The following is a 27,657-nucleotide window of genomic DNA, read 5'->3' as shown; positions in this document are numbered from 1 at the left end:
CTAAATCCAGGACAAAAGTAACAATCTGCCTCGCCTCAGCTCTACAGCTCACTGAGGTCTCTGATCTACCCAAGACCTAACAGTGACTCACTGACGCACAGCCTCCCAACAGCGTGGGTCCCACAAACTCACTCAGTTATCCAAGGTGGGCTTGAAAGGAAGACAACTACTTCCGCTTCCTTCAACCCATTGTTATTGTGCAGATCTAATTACATTTAAGGAGACGGAGAGTTCAAGCTATCAAGGCTTTTCTTAAATCCCAATAGGTCTTACATCTAGACTCATACACATGACTCATCTAGTCTTTATTGATGACTTCAGGTATTTATGCAAATACACACAGACTAAATTCGTACATGTTACAAACTGGATGGTGTCATTAATACCATGAATACAGAAAGAAAATTTCAAAACATCTTGATGAACTGTAAAATTATTCCTACAAAAACAGGATAAAATTCAACAGGCAAAAATAAGATAACTGGGGTTTTTTCTTTTTTGGAAGGGAAAGATTCGCCCTGAGCTAACATCCGTTGCCAGTCTTCCTCTTTTTTTTGCCCCTCCCCAAAGCCCCAGTGCACAGTTGCATATCCTAGTGGTAAGTCCTTGAGTTCTTCTAAGAGAGCTGCTGCCACAGCACGGCAACTGACAGACAAGCAGTGTGGTTCTGCAACCCGGAAACGGACCCAGGCTGCCAAAGCGGTGTGCCAAACTTCCACTACTAGGCCCTCAGGGCAGGCTCAAGATAATTGTTTTGATCATATATTTTACCAATTTCATACTAGAAAATGAGTTATGAGTAAGAAGAGCAAGATGGTCCCAGCCCCAGGAAAGAGTCTCACAGTGCTGGGAAATTGTGGGAAGAGAAATGCTAAATAAAGCAGAGATCCTGAATCTGATATTTTATTCCACTTTTGACAAGACGATGAGCATTTGGTTGTAGGTTAGAATTGTGTAGGTTTCAAATTCAGTAATGGAACACAAAAACCATACATTATAGAATGTACAAAGGACAGTGGAAATAGAGTACCGTTAAATAGATGGGTACTTCTGCTATAAAATTATTTTTTCCTACAAATATAATTAACCCACAACACAGAAAAACTAGATTATTAAGGTGTGTAAGACCTGCTTAAGATTTCCGTTCTGACTTCAACCTGTGAACAAATGATACAACAAAAATCTGATTCTTCTTCCAATTAGTCTATGCCCACTCTCCACCATTTTCTGCACTAAAATTAAACTATACGGATTTGTTGCAAGTGTCTCTCTCTCCCTTATTCTATTATACCTCTTCTCAGATGCCTATACTGTGGCAAGCGACATTTTCTCAATTCCCTTTATTCTCTCTTCCTTTTCAATCCTTTAACATCTGAAAAAACTCCCTAAATTTCAACTATGACAATCTATCTGTCTTCCTTTATTTATTACTCATCTTAAATTTCTCTTCCTAGGGGACTGGCCCCGTGGCCGAGTGGTTAAGTTCATGTGCTCCCCTTCAGCAGCCCAGGGTTTTGCCAGTTTGGATCCGGGGCACGGACATGGCACCGCTTGTCAGGCCGTGCTGAGGCGGCGTCCCACGTAGCACAACCAGAGACATTCACAACTAGAATATACAACTGTGCACTGGGGGGCTTTGGGGAAAAGAAGAAGGAAAATAAAAAAAGAACATAGGCAACAGTTGCTAGCTCAGGTGCCAATCTTTAAAAAAAAAAAATTTCTCTTCCTATAGGAAAATCAAAAATTCTAAGTGGGGTACTCATCACTTATGGCGAAGGGGAGGAAAATTCAAGTTCTAGCATTAGTAGATTTTCTCAGACCCCTAAAGCGCCACTTGGCTGTGCCTTATACCTCTGCTTTGGTTAGCTGCTCTCGGAGTTTCTCTACTTCTTCCCGGAGATCTCGGATAATTCGTGCATTAGGATCCTCATTCACCACAGCATGGTTCACGATGTTCTTGGCACGATCTGCATACCGCAGAGTTGAAAGGGTTTCGTCATAGTTATCAGCTGCCGGACTCACAGTTGCTACCATGGCTGTCTTGCTGTTACCCCCAAGACTGTCCTAGAGGAGAAAATTAATTTGGCAGCATTTTAAAGTTGGACAAAAACACCATGAGAAATTTGAAGTCAGAAATGGTGAAACAACATCTCACGGTCAAACACAAATTTAAGGACAAAGCTAGGACTAAAATATAGGTATACTGACTCCCAGGCCCATGTTCTTTCTTCTCTGCCAAGCAGCTTTTCGGCAAAAGAGAGCTTTGGTTTTTGAGAAAAGACAGGGAAATACAATGAAGCCTATATTTATTTCAGTTTAATAAAAATTAATTCTATGTCAATTTATCCACTTTTAACAGAGAACATGATACTGTAAGTCAGCAGACTACTCAGAAGAAAAAAGGATGATTTCTTAAATGCCTACAAAATCTTCCTTAGAGGAACCGAGCACTGGTGATATTATCTGTTATCTGGTCAAAGGTTGATTACCCACAATCTACTCCATAACCACCGCGTACTTGGAGTCTCTGTGAAGCCTGAATAAGGGCTCAGAAAGTATTGCTGTTACAAGCTATCAAGCACCTTGTCAATTTTTAAAACATAAGGTACAACTACAGTCTTAGAAAACAAAAGATATGTTGAACATACTTCATTCTATTCCCTCTGATAGCCCTTCAAAAACCACTAACATCGGTTTCATGTTCTACACAACCACTTCTACAGTTCAGACAAGGGTGCTGAAAAAAAGATACTCATCTTCACTATACTAAAACTGGTAAGATATTGAAACAGGCTCCAACAAATTCAAAAAACTGCTTTCACTTGAGAACATTAAAAATAACTAGATATAATTCAGAATGACAAAACTAGGCTTGGGAAGTCAGGTCTACCCCAACTCCACTTCACCACACCAAGGCTGTGTGTCATCCGCCCGTGGCAGGCAGCCTCTAAGACAGTGCCAGTGTATCATCCCCCGCCCTTGGTGGACAGGACTTGCTGATTTGCCTCTAACAAACAGAACACAGAGGAAGTGATGGCCTGTCACTTCTAAAGTTAGATTATAAAAGGACCGTGGCTTCTGTCGTGGCTGTTTTCTCTTGTTCTGGAAGAAACCACTGCCCTGAGTGAGGTGGCCTCACCCACAGGAGTGAGTTTGGAAGGAGATTTTCTGAAGCCTGCTGACAATCACTTAGGTGAGCAGTTCCAACTCCAGACAAGCCCTGCGATGATGGCAGCCCCAGACGACACTTGACTGCAGCCACAGGAGAGAGCCCAGCTAGAACCACTCAGTTAAGCCGCACCCAGAATCCTGACCCATAGAAACTGTGAGATGATGAATGTCTGTTGTTTCCAGCTGTTACTTTCTGGGGGTCATCTGTTACATTGCAATAGATAACTACTAATACAGTAACATACCATCCCAGGATGAGGAGAATTACCCAAAAGACCAGATTCAATACCCTCTTTCAGTAATAGAATATCACTGAACTATAGATTCTCAAGATTGGAGAGAATATTTAAACAGGCCAGTAATGGGGAATTCATTAGATCACAAGAAAGCCAATTCTACCTCTAGGCAGTATTAACCGCCATAAAATTCTTACTTTTGAAGACACAAAGTTTTCCCACTATCAACATATCTAAACTTTGTTTAAGCAATCTGTGACTTACAGAGTCTTTGTACATAAACTTTACTTTAGTCTTCAGCCTTTTGTGAATTACATTATTACTATCCCTATTTGACAGATGAAAAAACAGAGGTTTGTTCTGACAAAGGAGGTTGAATACCCTGTCTAAAGATCCAGAAGTAGTAAACTAAACATATTCTAGTCCAGTTGTCTTCTGCCTTCCAGTCCAATATCATTTCCACTCCCCTACAACTACCCATAGTCGCACAGTAACAAAATAACACTTGGCAGCACAGAGAGAGCTCAGACCAGAGGAATGAGTAAAGTGAACCTGACACCTTTCCAAATTATTTTGTCCTAGTGCCAGAAACAAAACAATTGCCTAGCTATCGCTAACAGTTCAATATAATCTCAGACAATATGTCTGCTTATTCATCCATTACTGAAAATTTGGTTTTCCACAGAAAACATAGCACAGATAATTACATCTGAAGAAAATACACTTTAACAGATGAAAGGAAGGAAATATAAGTGATTCGGGCTTTCGGAAGCAGAAGCAGTTTCTGTGAGGCCTGTGTGATTGCTTGCTTTACTCTTCACTTCTAGACCCTGCTCTCACATTGTTGGTGCCCAGCTTTGGCAACTTCCAGAAAAACGTCAAGAAGAATCCTATGCACATTAATGAAATTTCAATGATATATACAAAGACCACAGGAATTACATCTCAGATTACAATTCAGTTCACTAGCTGCACCGTGGTGGCGGCTGCCCTTCAAGAACCACTGCACTCTGCAAGCCCACATGAACAGAAAATGCTATTGGGTAAAACGGGATTTGTACCAATGACTACCAAAGGAAAAAAGCATGCACACTGTGCTTCAATATGTGCTGAGAAAAGGAAACCTGGCAAACAACAAATACTTGATATTTGAAAAGCTCTTGCACATAAGCAACAATACGCTTATATCCAAAAGTGGCCCCATGCCATCAGCAAGAAGGAAACAGCAACAAAAGAACCAGCACTCATTCAGAGACAAAGTATAAAGCTTCTAGTTTACTCTTTAATTGTTTAATTAGGCAAATCAGACGAGCTTTGTTTCAAATGCAGCAACCGCAAAATTAAATGGATGTAGGAAAGAAATTTAATTTTCTAAGTAAGAATTTTTTTAAGCTGAAAGAACTCTTTGAAGTCATCTAACCAAATTATTTCATTTTGCAGATGAGAAAGTGAGACCCAGGAAGACTGACAGACTCGCCAAAGGTCATAATGCTAGTTTAAAGCAGGGCTGAAATTATTCATGCATTCAACTCTTCATGGAGTTTACCATCTAGAGGGCAATGCTGGTGAGCAAATACTATACAATAAGAACTCAAGTAGAGCTAAATACAACATGGTCTGGGAAAACAGAGAAAGGGCAGAAAGCCAAGTCTTGAAAGGTTGGGGAAGACTCCCAGGGAAAGTAACATTTGAGACTTAAAGATAAATAAGCATCACCCAGGTAAAGAGGAGGAGGAAGGGAAGGAGGAGGAGAGAGAGAAGAGAGGAAGAAGAATGTTCCAAACAGAGTAAGAGTAAAGTCCTAGCAGTAAGAGTACTCATCACTTTGCTAGACCTGATAAGAGCAGGAGCAAGAGATGAACAATGAGAAGGAGAGAGGGGTCAGATTACGAAGGGCCTAGTAAGTCACAAGTCATCAAAGAATCTGGACTTTATTGTAAGGGCCTCTGAAGAGTTACTAAAGAAATTTAAGTTTAAGAAGAGTATTAATTTAGAAAGATATTGCAACCTAACTGTAAAGAATGGAATGGACTGGGGCCAGCCCAGTGGTGTAATGGCTAAGTTCGCACACTTCACTTCGGCAGCCCAGGGTTTGCAGGCTTGGATCCCAGGTGAGGACCTAGCACCACTTATTAAGCCACTGTGGTGGTGTCCCATATAAAATATAGGAAGATTGGCACAGATGTTAGCTCAGTGACAATCTTCCTCAAGCAAAAAGAGGAAGATTGGCAACAGATGTTAGCTCAGGGCCAATCTTCCTCATCAAACAAGAATGGAATGAACTAAGAAAGCTCGAGGGAGATGTTTCAATCATCCAGGTGAGAGATGAAAGTCACTTTCATTAGGTAAGCAGCAGTAAGAACAGAAAAAAGTGGATCAATTCAAAAGATACTCATTGTCAGAGGATTCATTACCAGAAGTTACTCGACATTAAGATACTCAAATTTAGAAGGTTGCATGGTGAAGCAAAAATCGTCTTAATATGAAATGGTTCTCCACTGACTACTTACCAAATGAGTAACCACTCAACCCTCCGTGACAGAAGAACACTCACATCTATCCTCCACCAAATCGCCAAGTGTACTTAGTTTCTCTGACTCTCAGATGTTGTAAACATCAAGAACACAACATAATTACAATGCAAAAAAACTTTGAAAAGAAATACAATACGTAGGAATAAATTTAACCAAGGAGGTGAAAGACCTATACACTAAAAACTATAAGACACTATTGAAAGAAATCAAAGAAAACACAAAGAAATGGAAAGATATTCCGTGCTCATGGATTGGAGGAATTAACATAGTCAAAACGTCCATATTACCTAAAGCAATCTACAGATTCAGTGCAATCCCTATCAAAGTCCCAAGAATATTTTTCACAGAAATAGAATAAAGAATCCTAAAATTTATATGGAACAACAAAAGACCCCAAATAGCCAAGGCAATCCTGAGGAAAAAGAACAAAGCTGGAGGTATCATACTCTCCAAATTCAAAATATACTACAAAGCTGTAGTAATCAAAATAGCATGATACTGGCAGAAAAACAGACACATAGATCAAGTGAACAGAACTGAGAGCCCAGAAATAAACCCACACGGCTACGAACAGCTAATTTTCAACAAATGGTGTTGGGAAAACTGGATGGCCATATGCAAAAGAATAAAAGTAGACGATTATCTTACACCATACACAAAAATTAACTCAAAATGGATTAAAGACTTAAAAGTAAGACCTGAAACTATAAAACTCCTAGAAGAAAATATAGGCAGTAGATTCTTTGACATCAGTCTCAGCAGCATCTTTTCAAATGCCATGTCTCATCAGGCAAGGGAAATAATAGAAAAAATAAACAAATGGGGCTACATCAGACTAAAGAGCTTCTGCAAAGCAAAGGAAACTACCAACAAAACAAAAAGGCAACTTACCAATGGGGAGAAAATATTTGCAAATCACGTATCTGATGAGGAGTTAACATCCAAAATATATAAAGAACTTGCAAATCACGTATCTGATGAGGAGTTAACATCCAAAATACATAAAGAACTCACACATACAACAACCACCAAAAAACCAAATTAAAAAATGGGCAGAGGATCTGAACAGATATTTTTCTGAAGAAGATATACAGATGGCCAAAAGGCACATGAAAAGATGTTCAATATCACTAATTACTAGGGAAATGCAAATCAAAACCACAATGAGATATCACCTCAAGCCCGTCAAAATGGCTATGATTAAAAAGACAAGCAATAACAAGTGTTGGAGAGGATGTGGAGAAAATGCAACCCTCAAACACTGCTGGTAGGAATGTAAACTGGTGCAGCCACTATGGAAAACAGGATGGAGATTCCTCAAAATATTAAAAACAGAAACACCATATGATCCAGCTATTCCACTTCTGGGTATTTATCCAAAACACACAAAAACTCTAATTCAAAAAGACATATGGGGGCCGGTCCCAGGGTTCACTGGTTCAGATCGTGGGCATAGACATGGCAGCACTCATTACGCCATGTTGAGGTAGCGTCCCGCATGCCACAACTAGAAGGACCCACAACTAAGATATACAACTACATCCTGAGGGCATTTGGGGAGGGGAAAAAGAAAAAGAAGAAGATTGGCAACAGTTGTTAGCTCAGGTGCCAATCTTTAAAAAAAAAAAAAGACATATGTCCCCTACGTTCACTACAGCATTACCCACAGTAGCCAAGGCTTGGAAACAACCTTAGTGCCCATCAGTGGATGAATGGATAAAGAAGATGTGGTGTATATACACAAAGGAATACTACTCAGCCATAAAAAGAGATGGAATCTTGCTATTTGCGACAACATGGATAGACCTTGAGGGTATTACGCTAAGCGGAATAAGTTAGACACAGAAAGCGAAATACCATATGATTTCACTCATGTGTGGAAAATAAAAACAACAAAGAACAAACACATAGACAAGAAAATAGACTGGTGGTTACCAGAGAGGAACAGTGGATCCCAAAGGGGTAAAAGGGCTCATGTACGGTGACAGATGGCAACTAGACTTTTCGTTGTGAACACAATTGTAGTGTTTTAACAGAAGTCAAAATATAATGATGCACACCTGAAATCTATATAAAACAATTTTACCTCAATAAAAAACTATGGTAGTGTCCCACACACAAAATGGAGGAAGACTGACACAGATGTTAGCTCAGCAACAATCTTCCTCAAGCAAAAAGAGGAAAACTGGCAACAGATGTTAGCTCAGGGCAAATCTTCCCCAGGGGGAAAAAAATTAATTAAAAAAAAATTGCAAATCTTATAAAGGATGAGCAATTTCATGAATTTGATGAAAGTTATGTTGGAGAATACTAGAATCATACCAAGTCGAACAAGGATCAGGGAGAGTTAGACTAATTAAGAATTAAAGAAGGAAAAAACAACAGGGACATAAAAGCCACTTCAAAAGAGATGCTTTGTGTATCAATGGATTCCGAGAGGCCTTCAGGAAAACTGTTCAAATCCCAAAATATGCTTTGCTACAACACCCCTACTTATGATCTTGCTGCAAAGTCAAACATGATAAAGAAAGTTATATAGTATTTAAGGAAAAAATACGGCAAAAATCAAAGAAACTATTCATTTCTCTAGCCTAAGAATTAACACAGAGAAGTTACAATTATAACCCAATTTTACTAAACAGAAGATAAAGTGAGCTTTTTAAAAAAGTGTTTGGTTTTGTTCTTCAAGTATTTTCAACAGCTTCTATCAATGTCCGGTATAAGTCAGGTGCTTGCCCTTCTAATGAAAAATAACCTCGATAAGAGCACAGCCTGGCAAAAGACGAGCGCAGCGAAGCCACCCTGGACTCCCATCTTCTTTCTTCACCTACTAGTTCTGCGTCTGCCGCCTCATCTGTCAAATGGGAACACCACAGTCTACCTTCCAAGGAATAAATGAGATAATGTATGGGAAGCACTCAGCACAGTACCTGATTCTCCTCAAACAAGTTCTCCTGGCCTCCAGCCTTTGAAATGGCCACTCAATAATGACCTAGGCCATTTTAGCCACATCAATTTATTTAACAAAAGATATTTCCTACTGTTGGTTTAAATGGAGTGAAGTAGCAACACTGAAACAACAGAACAATGAACATTCTGTCTTTTAAACCAGGCATATCCAGGGAATAATCATTAATGATCAGGAAATGTTTCTGTGGCAAGTTTGAGGAAGAAATAAATATCTTATTGAGATTTCTTCTGTAAATTAAGCAAACGAGATTTCAAGGTCAATTACTGACACATGAAGACGAGTACAATTATTTCCCTGGTAGTGAAATGTTTTGTAATATCCCTTTAACTCAAGAGTTATTTAGAATGGTTTTTAATTATCAAATTGTGTTTGTTTATCCTTTTGTTTTAAATTTCTAATTTTATTGCATTTTGACCAAAGGAAGTAATCTACCTGATTTTCTATTGTGGCAAATTTCACTTAATAAAGCATGTCCAAATGGCGTGCAGAGTTTTAGAAAGTAAAGTTGAATACTAGAGACCCTTTATGAGAAAACCCCGTTCCCTTCACAAAAGCAGTTCTCTAAACATGTCGTGGCCTAAGTCAAACGTCGTGTCCTCTAGCGAGCTACGCAGGGGCCTGTCTTTAACCCTCCTTGTATTCTCAATCCCTAGCACAGTGAGGAACAATGTTCAATAGCTTCTTGATCAATGGGAAAATAAGCCATCACAAGACTAAACAGGACTCATAAAATTATTTCTCCATTTAAAAAAAAATAGAAAAGAAGAATGTTATACAGGAAAACTACTTTGTTCCAGGCTGGCCGCTCTATAAGGAGTTAAACTGTCACTAGATTTTACATCCTCTAATTCCCAGCCCAATATCCAATTCACCAAGACTAAAGGGAACCTCGAAGATGAGAGGAAACTTGGAAACAGTCTCTCTTTTCACCAAACTCCTGTCATTAATATCTCCCTCATGGAAGCACTAACTCATGTTATAACATTTTGTGTACGAACATTATCTCCCTTACTAGACTCTGAGCAATTAGAGGACAAGGAGTGTCCTACATTTCTTTACATTTTCCTCCTAGCACTTCATACAGTTTTTTTTCTTTCTAATTTCTATTTCTCATTCACCTGGTATCAATTAACCAATGAATGACTGTGTGCTCTACTCTGTATCCTCACATAACACCTTTAAGAAGCTGAAAGCAAACTAAAATGATCGTGAGTAACCTTAAAGTCAAACAGAAAAACAAGGTCCAAAATGTCAGTCAAACAAAAGGAGTCTGTGAGAAAGATGGAGCACTCCAGCTGAGTCTGTAAGACAGTGCAAACTCCTTTTCTATGACTCACTCAGCTATCAGATTAGCACTAGGTCGTTTTTCTATTTCCCAAAATCTCAGAGGCAATTATTCGATTCAGTGTGCCCAAAACTCCCACTGCTTCCAGGTTCTGGTGAATCAGGAAGAAACCTATGCTTAATCCATTAAAATTATGATTATCCTATAACAGCCTAATGATTATAATTCTGAACACTGATGGAGGAAATGATAATTGTGAGGGATTAATATTCTACTCTCTAGTCTTACTTTCACCAACCACCAAGAGTATGCCAGGAAAGAAAAAAAAAAACTTACTTTCAGCAGCCAAGTGAGAACTGAATCACGATACGGAACAAATTTATTCTTGTTTTTGCCAGCACTCTGATCTGCTAGCGCTGAGATAACCAGACCGAGGGTTGTGAGGGACCTGCATGGTGCAACAAACAACCATAATAACCATAAAAAACTGAGTATATCAAATGTCACATTTTTGCACAAAGATAGAACATTAAGATGCCTTTGTACCTAGCATGAGAACAGCACTGTTGTCAGCATTTTGCTGCTCAGTTTAAAAATGCGTACACTCTAAAAGCTGATATCTCTCTAATACTACTGCAAGCAAAAACTGCTTAGCTCAATTATTATTTTTCATTTTTGTAAATAAAAATGTGAGCTGTAAATCTTTACATCAAGATAACGACACAAACACCACATATCTTTAAGAAAGGAAGCCACAAACACAATACGATTAATTAAAACATAGTACAAAGCAAAAACATTTTATTTATGTATATATCAATCACTATTCAATAATTGCATAGCATCTGGATGATAGTGTTCTGTGATCTCCAGTAGGTTACTGATGACTTGTACCTCGCCATGTGTCCTTTTGGGAGTGAGAGCCAAGAGGAAAGAAAAGATTCCTGCCCATAGGAGCTAACAATTTAGCTTGAGGTAGAAAATGTAAGCATATGAAGTCATAAAAGGGAGAGCTGTATGCAGCTAGCACCTTGTTGTTTGTTGGGACAGTGACACCCAGGTCAAGATCAACAGGTGGGCTCTGACAGACCTCTTATCTTTATTCTTTTCTTTAGAGTAAACTAGTGGTTCTCAACTGGAGGGTGACTATGCCCCCACAAGGAGCACTGGCCATGTATGGAGATAATGTAGGTTGTCACAATTTGGGGTGGGGGGAAGAGGTGGCAAACACTACTGCCATCTAGTGGGCAGAGGCCAGAGATGCCACTAAACATCCTACACTACACAGGCACCACCTCCTGGGACAAAGAATGATTAGAACCCAAATCTCAACAGAAGTGCTCTTGAGAAACCTCTGACTTGGCTGAGGCTGTGCTCCTCAGCCCCATCAGATATCACAGCAAAACATAAAACAGATGCAGGCCCAGAAAAAAATACATATCGGAAAAAGATTCTAAACTATTTATTCATTATAGCCTTAATCGGTCCAGAATCTTATTCTTTTAATAACCACAGAAGTCCCCTTATTTGGCTGTTAAATCAATAAGGCAATAAAAGCAGGCAACCTTACTTGTTGATGTTGCTGCCCTCCTTCAGCCTGTCACCTGCAGCTCCAGTTTTGGTGGCTCGCTCGCTGCCAGCTAAGTCTATCAAGCTCAGCTTGCCCACTTTCTCTCCGGACGTCTGGAAAGTAAATTGACAAGTACTAATAAACAGTTAAAGAATACAGAAAGCGGTGCTGTCTCTACTGAATGAGTTAACTTTGAAATCCTTTATTAAAGAGTTATTTACTGTTACTTCAAAATTAGTTTGCCCTGCTATAAAACAGGATAAGAAAACTGTACAATCTAGCAGTAGATACACACAAGATTATACACAACTCTACTCATCCAGATAGAGGGAAATTTATCTCAGAAAAAGAGTGCCTCCAAAAATGGGGCATTTTGAAGAGAACTCAATAAAATTTTCAGAGAGAAGTACACAAAAGCACTTATGAAATACAAATTTTAATATAACTTGGAAATATGCTTAAAATTTCGTGAATATTTACCAATCATTCTAAGGGAAAATATTTTCAATTCCTACTGATGTAAAAAAAATTAATCTGACTTTTATGTAATAGAAAGATGCCTCAAAAAGTCCACACTTGCTAAAAATTTTTCATATTATTCATATATGATAATTTTACTTTATCAAAAATATTCTATTATGCATTCACACATATAACATATTTTATACTTCAGCAGCAATAGAAGAAATGTGGGAAGCCAATGCCAAAATCTATAGACTGGATCACTTTTAAAACTTTCCTTTAAAATATATATTTCTATTTATTTCCATAAATAAATATGTTGCTAACAAAAGAATATTCAGCTTCCCAAATCAAAAGTACTTTTGGTTAAAAAAAAAAAGTCTTCAGTATGCTTTTGTTTTATGCTGAAAAGGAAATAGGAAACAAAGAACTTTTTGTTGTTACACTAATCTTGCTGTGATGGTAAAAGAAGAAAAATACGATAAAATCCTGCCAAAATACAGCATTTTGCCAGGGTGATTATTTTAGCTTCTGGTATTTGAAATTGACTCACTGATTGGGTGGGCATCATAATAAAACATGCAAAAATTCACACTAAAAGTAAGAGGGAAACACAAATGTGAGTCAACAGAGTTTTCAGTGCATAGAAGCATGTATTTCTCTGGCTCTGTTTACTCTTCACAGATTCAAAACCAAATACTCAAAAAGCTACTCTACAAATCTAGCAATCTTATAGTACAACCCCCCAGTGCAATTTATTCCTTCCAGGACTTAGCTGTTTGGCAGAAGGTAATATTTCAAAAGTTATCTCCACTGCATCAGGTGGAGTATTAACACTGGCTTATACCATTAGCTACCATCGTTTAAAGCTCAAAAAGTCCTTTGGCAGAGACTCTGGACCATCAGCTCGTATAACTTCTGTTCTACCTTCCTTTAGTTGGAGAGGGTGGAGAGCCAAAACCTACATTCCTCAGACTCCTTGCAGCCAGGGTTCAGGATGTGACTTAGGTTCCATCAGTCAGACACACTTGCTCAAGATTTGGAAAGCAAAAGTAAAGCGAGGCCATTCCCCTGCCCCTTTTTTGTTTTTCTCTGCTGGGAAGCAGGATGGTAGAAATATGAGGTTTTCTAAGAGCGTCCCAGCATACACTCTCCAGCTTCCAGGGTGCTAACAAGAAAGATGATACGTGTGAAAGGGTCTACTAGCTGCCTTCTCTTGCCCAGTTTGTTCCTTCCAGCAGCTTGGGCTGACTGCTGTGTCCTGGCTACACTTATGCTGTGGGGCGTGCCTGGAACTCACAGCTCACAGCACAGTGGCAGCCTCACAGGCAGCAGTGGCCCTGGTGGATCAGATCTGTGCTGTTCTGGGACTTATTCCTAGAGATTCAGTCTAGAACCCACTCCTCCTTGGCTGTTCCAACAACTCTGTAATCAGCCAAGCCTCTCCATGAAATCTCTTTTCTGTTTACCCAGAGTGGCTTCTGTTTCTTGTCATGAGTCCTAATTGATAAATATGTCTAGCTAGGACTTTCAGTCATCTTATACCTGAAGGGAATAAGATAAACCATGATCCACTTTAGAAATTCAAAAAAGAAAAAAAAAGTCATGCAACTGAACACCTACCCCAGACTTCATGTCGTACAAAGTATGTGTGAGGGTGATTTTGAAGACTGCATGGGATCGGCTGCTCTCTTCGTTCATGTTGGTGGCAGCAACTGTACGAGATTTGTTACCCTCAGACATCAAAGACTCAATATCCTAAGTTGAAACAAGTCATAGACACACATGTCATTATCTGTCTAATAAAATAATAAAACTCTACAAGATTATGAAATGCATTGTAAGTTTCACTACTTAGTCAACCACGTTTGGAGTTTACATGTTTTTCAATGAACATTAACTGCCACAGAGTACACCAGCCAATACTGTCTATGAAAACTCAAATAAATCACATTATTTTCTGTACATGCAGAATAAAGTGGCAACATTCAGAATTACAAAAGTTTAGAAGCTATGTGTTAAGTCCCACAAGGTGGACAAGTATGCCATGCCAATCCTCATCTAATCTAGAAATTTTTAAAAATTTAGTTTCTTTAATTACAGAAGCAATAGAAGTTAACTGTCAAATCAAATTAGATTACAGTCATGTGCCGCACAATGACGTTTGGGTCAACAACTAATCGTATATATGATGGAGGCCCCATAAGATTAGTATCATATGGGCTGGGTGTGTGGTAGACTATACCATCTAGGTTTGTGTAAGTGCACTCTATGATGTTTGTACAGCGACAAAGTCGCCTAACGACACATTTCTCAGAACGTATCCCCATCATTAAGCAGCGCATGACTGTATACGAATAATCCACAAACAAAAATAATTTGTCTCCCCTTCAAGCTGGCATAGCACTGTATCATCACCTTGGTGTATCTTACCAGACCTGTTTTTAAAAATGAGAACATCAAGAGACTAATTTCCTGCACAGATTTACTACTTTGTTGCCATTACTGCTAAAACAAGGGACAGCATGAGGCAATAGAAAGATCATGGGATCTTCATTTTTAAAAATGTTATAAGCTCTAAAACACTTACTCAACCAATCTGAATTTTAGTTTCATAAATAAAAATACAGAGCTATAACATCATCTACCTTACAAGGATTTTAATGAGGAACAAGATAGATGACATGTGTGAAACAGCCTACTGGGCAGCTCCTTTTATCCAGCCTCGTCTTTCCACTAGAGGAACCCAACCTTCAGCTAAGCACATTGCAGCACAGCTGAGAGACTACATTTCCCAGACGTCCTTGTGGTTCAGTGCGGCCACACAACTAAGTTTTAGCGAACTGAGAGGTTAAGTATAATACAGGTCACTGGGAATTTTCCATAAAGGGAGTAGGCATGCTCTTACATTTTGGTTCTAAGAGCCTCCTTGAACTATGAGAGTAAGGGCATTACCAGAGAGCTGGCAAGACTCTAGGTCCCTAACAGCATCTTTGGAACCACCATACTAGCCCTCTCACCATTCATTCATTCTTTTATTCATTCAACTGTTCACTCAAATATACACTGAAAGCACCTACTATGTGCCAGGTACAGTTTAAGATACTGAGGATATGTAATGACCAAAACAGGTAACAATTCATTTTCCAAAGAACTTAAATCCTGTTATATTTTTTCTGTTATACGCAACCAAACCCAATGCTGACACACATAAATAAAAACTTTGAAAATCATAAGATTCTATTTTGCTGTATAAATGAAAAAGAATAATGGTTAAGGAAAAATTCAACATGACAAATAAAAAGACTCAAAGTAAAAATATTAACTGCCAAAAGAGGTATAAGTAGGCACCAGATGAAAATCAACAACAAAAATCACAATTTTCTAGATCCATTCTAAATCCATTTTAGATCCATGAAATCTGATAATCCTGAGGCTTAATGTAAAAGCTTTATCCTATTAGCCTACATTTATTCACTGGTCTCCAGTCTGTTGTCTCATACATAAACTCTGTATTGAGCCTTTTAATTTTTTAAACAAGCAAAATTTTTTTTATACTTTCTAATCTCCTCTGAAATACCAAAAAGAATCCTGATCTCTCTCCAATGTTGCATAAATAAGTTCTCAAATGATCATTATTAAAACAGAGTTACGCATCGCTAAACAACAGGAATAAGTTTTGAGAAATATGTTGCTAGGTCATTTCATCGTCATGCGACTATCATAGAGAGTACTTACACAAACCTAGATAGTATAGCCTACTACACGCTTAGGCTATTTGGTACTAATCTTGTGGGACCACTGTTGTATATGTGGTCCATCACTGACCAAAATGTCGTTAAGCAGTGCATGACTGTAACAACAATATCTAACATTTATATAAGTACTCTAGAGTTTTCAAAGACTTTTCACATGCATTATCCCATTGGATCTCCTCCAGGAAGCCTTCTGGACACCACCTTCCCCAGACACCTACGTATCCATTTAAGAACCCCTTCTCCAAACTATGATGAATCTTGAATATGCATCAGTCACTGAATTTAAAACCATGTTGTTTTACAATATCTTTATAACAACTGTAAGCATCTTGAAAGAACGGACCATCTCATTCATTTTTTACATTCTCAGTACCTAGCACAATGCCTGGCATATGATAGCTGTTCAATAGATGTTTACCAAGTTTACTAATGTTTACTAAATGAAGTATCATTGACCAAATGGCAGAATTGATTAATGAACAAAGGAACAAATGATCCTACCTCATAAGATGGTCAAGACAATAAAACTAATTTCCATTTTAAACATTAGGACAAAGAGACTTGGTGAGGTAGAGTAAATGATCCAGAGTCATATGAGAGTCATACAAAAGGATTAAGTGTCACTAAATCAACACTCTCTGACTTCAGTGTATGTTACATCATAGCGTCTCACTCCACCCCCATTTCCCAACACGCAAAGCCTCACGGACTCACACAAAGCAGAACTGCGAAGTGTGAAAGTAAAAAGAACTATGTGAGTGATTCTCTCATACTAGAAACAGGATTTGAATTCCAACTATTCAACTCATATATTTTATTTCATCAAATCAACTAAATCACGAGCAACTCCATTACTTTATGAACTACTAGGGAAGAAAAAAAGCTGCCATTTATCATTTTAAGATGCAATTGCGAGGCACAGCACAATTTTGGAGCTCATAAAATATGAAAAAATGTGTCTCACAACAGATGAAAAGGAATGCCTTGGAAATATATATACCTTCTCGCAAAATTAAACTATCCTAATAGTCATATACAGTTTTTTAAGTAAAAAATTTTTGTAAAAAGTGATTTATTAAGCGATAATACTATAAGTTTTTCTAATTTCAAAAAAATAATCACCACAAATTAAACCAAAAAAAACTTGCTCCACTGAATTTAGTTTATATAAAGTAAGTTGTTACCTTATAGCTTGTGACAGCCAGTTTAGAAAGTCCATCAACATAGGGTCCCAATACATTGTGCTCTCTGACTTTTAACGTTTGACGGCTTCTGTTCATTAAAAACATAGAAATGATTTTTAAACAATAAGCTGTTTTTTAAAGGACGCAACTGTGCTCCATAAAGTATATGCTGAATTCAACAAAGATCTCAAATAAATAAAACCAACCGACTTGATCTCAGAAGAATTTAAACTAAAATTTAAAATCTTGACTGGCAAGAAAAACTTCATAATGTGATAAAATATCACATTACTCAAAAGGGTACACTGTGGGATGTCTATTTACTACCACAAAGAATGCAGAGTCAAATAAATACAAATAGTCTATTTGTCATATCACAGAATGTGGTACAAAGAGCAGAAATTCAACAAATGTTAACTGTGCAAGAAAGGAAAATTACAGACCAACCTCAATCATGAATAAAGACAGACAGACAAAAGACAACAAACTGTGTCTAATAATGATTTTAAAACTTAAAATTGGGCTTAGCCCAGGACTGCCAGGTTATTTTAACACTAGAAAAAGATTCACAACCTTTACCACGCTGATAGACTAAAGGGGAAAAGAACATACATAATCATGTCAATAAATGCAGAAAAAAGTATTCAATAAAATTAAATACTCATTCATGAATAAAAAATAAACAAACCTCTTAGCACACAACAAATTGATAAACCAAGTAAAGGGCATCCACCAAAAAACTAGAGCATTTAGCACGGTTAATGATATCAACCAAAAAATATTAAAAATATTTGTTGATGATTGTATGACATGTGAATTATATCTCAAAAAAGCTCTTTAAAAATAAAAACACAGGGCTGGCCCCATGGTGTACTGGTTAAGTTTGCCATGCTCCACTTTGGCGGTCTGGGTTCATGGGTTTGGATCCCAAGATCTACACCACTCATCATGCACATACACCACTCGTCAGCCATGCTGTGGCAGTGACCCACATACAAAATAGAGGAAGACTGGCACAGATGTTAGCTCAAAGCTAATCTTCCTCAAACAAAAAAAGAGAAGATTGGTAACAGATGTTAGCTCAGGGCAAATCTTCCTCAGCAAAAAAATTAACAAATAAAAACACTACAATAAAGAGAGGAATATTTGTTGATGGTGAGATTACAAGTGATTCTTATTTTACATAACTTAATATTTTCTAGTGATTTGGAATCTTTTAGTACCCTAGGATGAACCACTAAAAACTTTACTTACTATCATAAAATTGTACATAAAGTAGATATAGAACAAATATTTGACTCAGTTCTGACCTCAGGATACATGCTATTATAACTGAGTTAACTACTGCCAATCCTCCTCTTTTTGCTGAGGAAGACTGGCCCTGAGCTAACATCCATACCCACCTTCTTCTACTTTATACGTGGGACGCCTACGACAGCATGCTTGCCAAGCGGTGCCATGTCCGCACCCGGGATCTGAACTGGCAAATCCCGGGCCACCAAGAAGCAGAACATGCGAACTTAACTGCTGCGCCACTGGGCCAGCCCCTTCCCTTTTTCTTAAAGATAATATATACCATATTACCTCCTGAGTAAGCAACATAATTACATTACTACACATAATATATGCTGAATTAATAAAATTAGTACTTGAATAACAAAACTAAGTTGTCTCAAATAGTCTTTCACTGAAAAAGGACCACTTTCAGGGTTTTTAATCTATTTACTTCAACTCTTCAGAAACACTACAAAAATCCTCAAGTAAATCTTCATGGGAGGACAAGAATAAAAACAGCTAACACTTATTACGCACTTACTCTGTACCAGTCAATGTTCTAGGATCTCAGGTGTGTCATCCCAGTCTATCTTCACAACAGCCCTCTGAGATATTACGTAATCTTATCATTCCCCCTTCTGTACAAATGAGGCCTCGAAAGCATAAGGAACTTGCTCAATAGGTAACAATTAAAGGACCTGGATCCAGAGCTAGGTGATCCAAAGGCCATGCTGTTGATTACTAAACTACACAAAAGACAAACATATAAGAAATTACTGAAGACTATAAACAAATTGAAGATACAGTTCAAGCTATTTCACATACGCACTGTGGAATGCAAACACAAGAATGAAGTCAGCCAAGAATTTCTGGAAAGACTAGGTCTGGGCTGGACCTCTAACAAAGTGCTGGTCTTCACAGAGGGGAAGATGCAAGAACAAGTACTCAAGGCACAGAAAGAGGACAAGGGCACGAGATTCAGCAAGATGTGGGTACCTGAGCCGTAACTTTCCTACCTCTGGCCTCCTTTTGTTCTCTGTTTTGATTGCCTGCATATTGCCCTCCACTCACGCTGGACGGCTGGGTCACTCTCTAAACAAGTGATTTCTTCACACTTCCACACTTTGGCACAGGCTGTCCCCTAAGCCTGAACCGTTCTCACCTAACTTCTCAGCGGACAGACTCCTACTCAACACGAAATTTATCAAGCACCCTCCGAGGAATCTTCCCTTCTCCTCTGGGCAAAGACTCATTCTGATTGAGCATCACTATGAGTCACTGCCTCTAAGACCATCTTTCCTTGATCATCTTCATCCAAACACAACATAATGTCCCTTCATTGTCCTCCACGCTTTCTGTAAACCTCAGCTCATTTGGCTCTTCGAGCTTCTGAATGCTGTTTTTACTCAATAAGCCACAGGCTATGGTTATCATCTGTTCTTTCTCTCCAGTGTTGCACTTCCTTAAAATCCAGACTCAGAGAACTCTGTGTGCAACGAACAGATTTCCTCAGATACCTTATCTTCCTCATTAGGTTCAGCTACAACTGCAGAGTGATAATAGCATTTTTTAGGGCTTTCTAATACTTCTGAGCCACTTTTTCAAAGACTACACTATAAAATGGGACTTTTTTTCTCTAGGAATCCTTAAAATTAACTATTCTAAAGTCCAGGTTTCACAACTCTGATTATGTCTCTCCCTCACTTCACAGACTGCAAACAAACAGCTAAATTCCACCTGAAATTTCTGGATTTTAAATAAATAAATAACCTACTTGATTAAGGATACCAGTTATCCTGATACTAAGTAACTTAATTTTCACTATGTATTTTTTGTTTGTGGCTCTGGACGTATCTGAGAAAGGCAGTATGACCCACACACATGCTGTTCCACTGCACTTCCCTGCCCCATCGCAGCCCTGAGTTCAAAAGCCCAGAACTGGCTGCAGGAAGCCACTCAATGTAACTAAGAACAAATCACAATGACGATAACGAGATAAAATCACAGGGACAGCAACTAGACAAATAACTCTCTCCGAGAGTTCAAGATAAAAAATGTCACCTCAGCCAATTTATTAAGTCTGTTTCAGTCCATAATACTAAAACATTGAAGTCTCAAAGTCTTTTACCCTTTTGGATCAAGAAGGTCTCTAACTTTCTCATTATAAATTTCCATATAGGACACTTCTACTTTAAAACTCTGCTCTTCATTTTCCTCTCTCTGAGTCCGTTCAAAGAGTCCACTGCAAAGTCTCGGGATTAATCCAGGTTGGTCAGCTGTGCCCATCATGGTATAAGATTTTCCAGACCCTAAAAAAGGAAATCGTAGTGCTGTCTCTTTGAGAAGTTTAAATACATAACCCTCTTTCCATTGCTCAAAATAAATTACTAGCACTTAGCAAAATGCCCAAAATAAAATAAGAAATATACCCAAATATAACAATGAAACTAATAAATACAGAAGCTTTCCCAATGCATATGTAGACGTCAAAAGTAAACCTCCTTTAGAAAGAAAACAAAAATCTTCTTTAACCATCTTCATCCTTAAAAAAAATTACCTAAAACAACTAAAAAATAGTGAGGGCTGAAGAGCTTTCTAAAATTAACTGGGAATATCCATATGATGAATACTATTGTACCTGCTCCCAACCACTAATCATAGCACAAAATATACGTTATCCCTCTGGGCCCCAGAGAAGATTAACTTACTACCCTTTGGCAATAGTGTGGAAACCAAAGAGTAATTTTCTTTTTCTACTATAAAATTATTTTCTCCACTGTACCAAGAATACATATTCATTAAAGAAAATTGAGAAAATGCAGGAAAATAGAAAGGAAAAGTTAAATCACTCACAGTCCTAACTTAAGTAAAATTCTTTTTCCTTTTCAGTAGCAGTGATTTTGTAAACACTCTTTTAATCATACAAGTTGCTGCTTTTGTCAACTGACACTTTAATATTATCATAATATCTAAAACTAATACACCACTTCCTATGTTCCAGGTCGTTTCTAAAAGTTTTCACGTTATCTCACTGTGACAACCCTATAAGGAAAGTCTATAACTATCAACATTTTACAGATAAGGAAACTGAGGTGTAAGTTTCCCGGCTGGTCAGTGGCAGGAGCAGGGTTGGAACTGGGATAACCCAGCTCAGAGTTCGTGCTCTCATAACCAATACACGTACCGCCTCTTGAAAATATCAGAAGCACTCTTCTATGAAGAATAGTTTTCAACTGGACAAGCTATACAGTATACCCTTAAAAAAGTGACTCTTTCACTTTAAATAGATTTTCTTTCCTGTTGACCACAGAAGAAGTCAGAACACTCCTTATCAATCATAACTGATAAGATGCTAACAATATGTATTCTTTTTAGTATTTTCTCTGTTATGATCCTTAAAGCAAAAAATATATATATTATTTAACATTACCAGTCTGTCCATAGGCAAAGATACATGCATTGTAGCCATCAAAAGCATTCTGAAGAATATTCTCCCCAAGGCATTTGAAAACATCATCTTGACCTAAAAGAGAGAGAGAAGGAGAAAAAGAAAGGATGAAACCAAAACTACATGTGAACAATCAAAACAAAAATGTACTTTTCTTTTCAGCTTATCTCCAAACAAGATTTTTAAACTTGATGATGCTTCCAAAGCCTTGACTATATACCACTCAGCTAATGCTTTATTCAGTGAGTTTTGGAGTTCAAAACAATCATATATATCAATCCCTCTCCTTTTCCTCAATGATAATTTTTTTTTCATTTGGAAAGATTTGTTTTTTATTTTTTAAACAAACTGGTAAGGCAGAAAATATTGCTCTAGAACAAAATTCCAAGTCTCTTCATAAAAAACACAGTTGTGGTTAAATTCATGGGTGGCTTGTTTTGTTTCTGTCGCCAACTGTTTGGAAGCAGTGGTCTATGGTGACTAGCAGCAGCTCTCCAGGGATTCTCTCTTTCTCAGTGATAACTTTTAATTACAGGGTCTACAATACATACCAGCTGCTTCAGGGAGGAAGATCCTGGAAATCATTCTTCTACTTTTCGATCATGGACATAAATAATAGGATCAAATGCTCCTCCACAGGCTAAATTAAATATGCCAATAGTCAAACATAACCTTTACAAATCATTCAACCTCTCTGAGGTCTTCAATATTGTGATATTGTTGAGCTATAAGAAATATATTTCGGTTATCTGAATGACTCTCATATACATTTGGTCTTCATCCACAGTTCTTGGCTCAAGTCTCCAGAAACTCCTGGAATTTCCTAAGTGTTGAGAGTGATCAAGGTGTCTTTGGTTATGTTAATGAGGTGACTTTTGGAAAGCAACTAAGGACGGGGGCTGGTTGTCAGGAGAACCAACAGTGATCATAGGGTTGGAACTTTCAGTCCCATCCTCCAACCTCCTAGGAGGGGAGAGGGCCTGGAGGTTGACTCATTCTCCAATGGCCAATGATTTAATCAATCAAGCCTATGTAATGAAGCCTCCATAAAAACCCAGAAGGACAGAGTCCAGAGAGCTTCCCAGTCAGTGAAGACGTGGAGGTGCTGGGAGAGTGGCGTGCCTGGAGAGGGCATGGAAGCTCTGCACCCTTTTCCCCACACCTTGCCCTATGTAGCTCTTCCATCTGGCTGTTCCTGAGTTAAAGTCTTTTATAATAAACCGGCAATCTAGTAAGTAAAATGTTTCTCTGAGTTCTGTGAGCCAATCTAGCAAATTAATCAAGCCCAAGAAGGAGGTCGTGGAAACCTCTGATACACAGCCAGTTGGTCAGAAGCACAGGAAACAACCTGGGCTTGGGAATGGTATCTAAAGTGGCAGGGGGAGGGGGCAATTTTGTAGGCCTGAACACTTAACCTATCAAATCTGATGCTATCTCCGGGTAGTTAGTGTCAGAATTGAACTGAAGTGCAGGATACCCAGCTGATGTCCACGGCATTGCTTGGTGCGGGGAGAGGGGAATCCCTCCCTCTCAACAAATTGGATTTGTGATCTGGACACACTTTAAGTATAACAGGAAAGAACTGGGCGCTGTTATGTTTGTTATGTTCTGAATGCTATAAATAGTATTCCATTATGCCTCACTTCCTAATTAATTTGCCAGATTAGTACATCATCATGAAATTTCCGATATGGAAGCAATCCTTAAAGTCATCATTGGGCCAGCTAAACCACATTAACCTTAACTTTTTGAAACAGCTGTAGTACAACTGTTTCTCATGACAAAAGCCGATACAATATGACACTCAATATTTAAAAAAAGATTGTTTAGAAATAGGTGTTGTAAGCAGTCAGGAATAAAGGAAATAAAGGGCTGTCACTGTAGTCCTAAACTTGTGAAAAGGGGCTTCAGACAGTCATCATTGAGGACAGTAAGAGAATAACAGAATACCAGAGCACATTAAGAAAGAACATAGTATATTGTTCTCCACTAAAGAGAGAAAACAGAACACTGAAAGCTTAAGTGATTTACTCAAAGTCACAGAGGCAATCAGGAGTAGAGCCTGGACTAAACTCCAGGTTTCCTTTTCTCCTGGCTCTTCTTTTCTTACACAAAGGTGCCTCTCCAGACCACAGCACAGACATCTAAGCAAATCTAAGAGGCTACTGTGTGCTACTGGTCCTATGCAAGGCCTGGGGATGCGTGTGAGTAAGATAACCTCAACCGTGTACCCTATTAACCTAACTTTATCATATTATACCAAGAACAACACACTGTGACTCTCTCATTTCCCAATCAACATAAAAAACTCTAATAGTGGGGCTGGCCCCGGGGACCAGTGGTTAAGTTCACGCACTCTGCTTTGGTGGCCCGGTGTACACCAGTTCGGATCCTGGGTGCTGACCTAGCACCACTTGTCAAGCCATGCTGAGGCGGTGTCCCACATAGAAGAACTAGAAGGACATATAACGAGGATATACAACTATGTATTGGGGCTTTGGGGAGAAAAAAAAACCTCATAGCAAAGACTGGAGGAAGTTCTCTACATAGTTTTTAAAATTACAGAAAATAATACTCTGATACTTTATGGAAAAAATATTAAAACACCTTTTCTGTATTATCAGTAGTTAACAGGATGTTATACTCTTACCTGCATACTTTTCTCTGACAGATTCATCCATAGACCAAAAACAATGATCATATGCAAACACCTGTTGAAAAATAAAAATAATATAGTATGTATTAAGAACAAAACCTTAACGTACCTATAATGTTATAACGATGTCATAACATTGAAAACATTATTTATAATAGTGAAGTAAAGACAAATTACTCTCTTACAATGGAAATGAAATTATTTATGTTCCAGTCTTATTGTACAGTTTGATCTTTTATGTTTACTACTTTCTAAAATATGCACTCTTTTTTTGTGCTCTTCTGACAGTTTTTTTTTTCATTTTTTGGATTTCATGTTTTATAATTTAGTCTCTTTAAGAATTTTATTTATTTATTAAAGATTGGCCCTGAGTTATCATCTGTTGCCAATTTTTTTTTTTTTCCTCTTCTTGTCTCCAAAGGCCCCCAGTATATAGTTGTATATTCTAGTTGTAGGTCCTTCTAGCTCTGCTCTGTGGGACACCGCCTCAGCATGGCTCAATAGGCGGTGCTAGGTCCGCACCCAGGATCCAAACCGGTGAAACCCTGGGCCTAAATGAAACTGTTTCTTAATTCATTTCAGCTTGCATTTCAAACTCTCCCACTTTTAGAGTTTGTTGCCTTGCTTCCTGATGACAGTTTTCCTCTTGTGCCTTTATACAGTTGTCCCTTGGTATCCGTGGGAGATTGGTTCCAGGGCAGATACCAAAATCCATGCATGCTCAAGTCCCTACAGTCGGCCCTACCTCTCTGAGAATGCAAAACCCATGGATACAGAGGGCCGACTGTATGTTAGCTTGCCAAGTGCATCCGAATTGAAAGTTTGTATTTTATGGTTTACGTAATTGCTTGTTTTTTTCCTCTCCCTTTGGCCACCTTTACACGACTAGTTACACTGCCACTCACAGGTACTGAAGCCCAGATTTTCATCTCCCCAAAGCCCAATGTCTCTACTCCCTCCTCTTTACAAAGATACGAACTCAATGTTGGTGGCCAAAAACCTTTTTTTAAGCCTTCATTCATGTTAGAGCCTCATCCAAATCAGTTTTCACATGGGAGCTTCTCCAGTCCTCAACTATACATCAAGGTCCCCTTTAATCCGCAAGAGTTGAACTTCCAGTCACCTCTGAGAACCTGTGTCTGATCCCAAAGCCCAGTAAATACGCTGCTTCAGCCCCAGCTTGCTGCTAGCCCCTGAAGTTACCTATGTTGTTTTTTAATATGATGACATGATTTTAATATTTTAACATATTTTACCTCTCCCTGCTATGAGTGTGGAGGTGGCAGGAGAATGTTTCTCTGTGAATTCACAAGACTACGTGGACCAGAGGTCTAAAAGTTAATGTTTTTTTGTTTGAGGAAGATTAGCCCTGAGCTAACTGCTGCCAATCCTCCTCTTTTTGCTGAGGAAGACTGGCCCTGAGCTAACACCCGTGCCCATCTCCCTCTACTTTATATATGGGACGCCTGCCACAGCATGGCTTTGCAAGCGGTACCATGTCCGAACCCGGGATCCAAACTGGCGAACCCCAGGCTGCTGAAGCAGAATGTGCGAACTTAACTGCTGTACCACCGGGCCAGCCCCTAGAAGTTAATTTTTTTAAGAAAGGAAATTAGATTAGGATGGTGAATTAAGTATGCATGCCTATATTCCCCTCCTACCTGAAATTAATTCAAAATGATAGAGGGAGGGAGGGAAAGGACGAAAAGAGGAAAGAAGAGTGGAAAGGAAAGTTTTTGAAAGCAAGATTGCTTGCTTGTACCTGGATCAGAAATTGAGAATCCCTGAAAAACAGCTGCAAAGAGAGTAATGGGGAGTATTTTGGGGTAGGAGCCACAGGGAGAACACAGGCCAAAACACTGCAAAAGGAGATGGCTATAAAGCTACGAGCAGTTCTCGGAGTGCACCAGGAGAACTGCTCAACGAACACGAGAGGACCCTGGGGGCACCCAACAGGAAGACTGGCTAAAAACGCCTTTAAAGCTGGGAAGGATCAGAACACCCATATCTCTGTGCAAAACAGCAGGCAGGGGAGGCACCTGTTCCGTGGGATGGGGCAGTGATGGGGAAGCTGGCCCAGAAAGGCAAGCAGAAGCCCCCTTTCGCAGGAAGAGGGGGAGCCCTGAGCCCAGAAGCCACGCGCCAGCTGCAGTTCTACATTGTACATTACTAACCCTCAACATTTGTCCAAAGCTGAACATGTATTATCAGTAGTGGTGGCTCACTAGGTTAGCAATTCTCCAGCAGCGAAAGGAGGAAAAGAAGAAGGAAGATGCAGGTAGTTCTCAAAGGACTGTGTATCAGAATTTCGGGCAGGGCTGCTGCTTTTCAAACTACATTTGTCAGCCATGGTGAGAATCATTTCAGCAGGGTGAGATTAAAGAAAATGTGAGGCTCAAACTAGGTTTCCTCTGTTCTCGCTTTCAACTCTCCTCTCTTATAATTTTATTTAATTCTATTCTTAACAAGATTAAAGAGAAACCATCCTGATTCTTTTCTTGTAAGCTTAGCTCTCACTTCAACAGTCCCATCACCACATGTGTGGACTTAACAGAGATCAGGCTCTAAATAGCACTCTGCTCTCTCTATTATTTTGATTTCTTTCTTTGTTTTAATTTAGGGGTTTCTTGAACGACTCCATTTCTTATTCTCAATTCTAGTAGAGCAGAGCTGACACTAGGTGCTTGGCCCTGATCACAAGACACTGAGCGAGAAGAAGGGAAGAGCCTGGCGGCTGGCAGGTGGGGGCTGGGACTGGAACCCAGCCTCTGGGCCAGCAGTCCGCTCACCGCTAGGCTCTCCACCACCAGGCTAGATGAGCTCTATTCCCCAATTATACGAAAGCATCACAGCCGGGTACAAGGTTGGGAACTAACGAACACTTAGTTCTTATGTATTAACGACAGTAAATGGTCCTCTTAAGTTTTAGCAATTTTGTAAATTATAGGAATCTTCCAGTCATGGATTTCCTAAAGCAAACAAGCCCTTTTCTTTCCAAATAAACATTTTTCCTTTAAAACTTTGTTTAAAACCACCTTTTTTCAAGTAACAGAGAAAAAACACACATTTTCTGTAACAAAGTCAAATAATATAGAAGCATAGAGTTA

General features: G+C 38.8%; 1 protein-coding gene across 5 annotated transcripts in view; it reads right to left on the bottom strand.

Moving 5' to 3' along the window:
• KIF13B (kinesin family member 13B) overlaps positions 1-27,657 on the bottom strand; it is a 184,181-nt gene that overhangs the window by 95,638 nt on the left and 60,886 nt on the right. For all 5 annotated transcript variants that reach the window (XM_046656028.1, XM_046656031.1, XM_046656032.1 and 2 more), the window contains exons 4-11: positions 24,545-24,605; positions 21,877-21,969; positions 20,575-20,755; positions 17,172-17,259; positions 13,853-13,987; positions 11,768-11,880; positions 10,534-10,645; positions 1,852-2,064 (exon numbers count right to left, since the gene is read on the bottom strand). In XM_046656028.1, coding sequence (XP_046511984.1) covers positions 1,852-2,064; positions 10,534-10,645; positions 11,768-11,880; positions 13,853-13,987; positions 17,172-17,259; positions 20,575-20,755; positions 21,877-21,969; positions 24,545-24,605 — 996 coding nt within the window. The remainder of the gene's footprint in view (positions 1-1,851; positions 2,065-10,533; positions 10,646-11,767; positions 11,881-13,852; positions 13,988-17,171; positions 17,260-20,574; positions 20,756-21,876; positions 21,970-24,544; positions 24,606-27,657) is intronic.

The sequence above is a fragment of the Equus quagga genome, chromosome 3, assembly GCF_021613505.1.
Source record: "Equus quagga isolate Etosha38 chromosome 3, UCLA_HA_Equagga_1.0, whole genome shotgun sequence".
NCBI lineage: Eukaryota > Metazoa > Chordata > Mammalia > Perissodactyla > Equidae > Equus > Equus quagga.
Note: the sequence above shows the minus strand (reverse complement) of the source record. Positions and strands in the feature narration are given on the sequence as shown.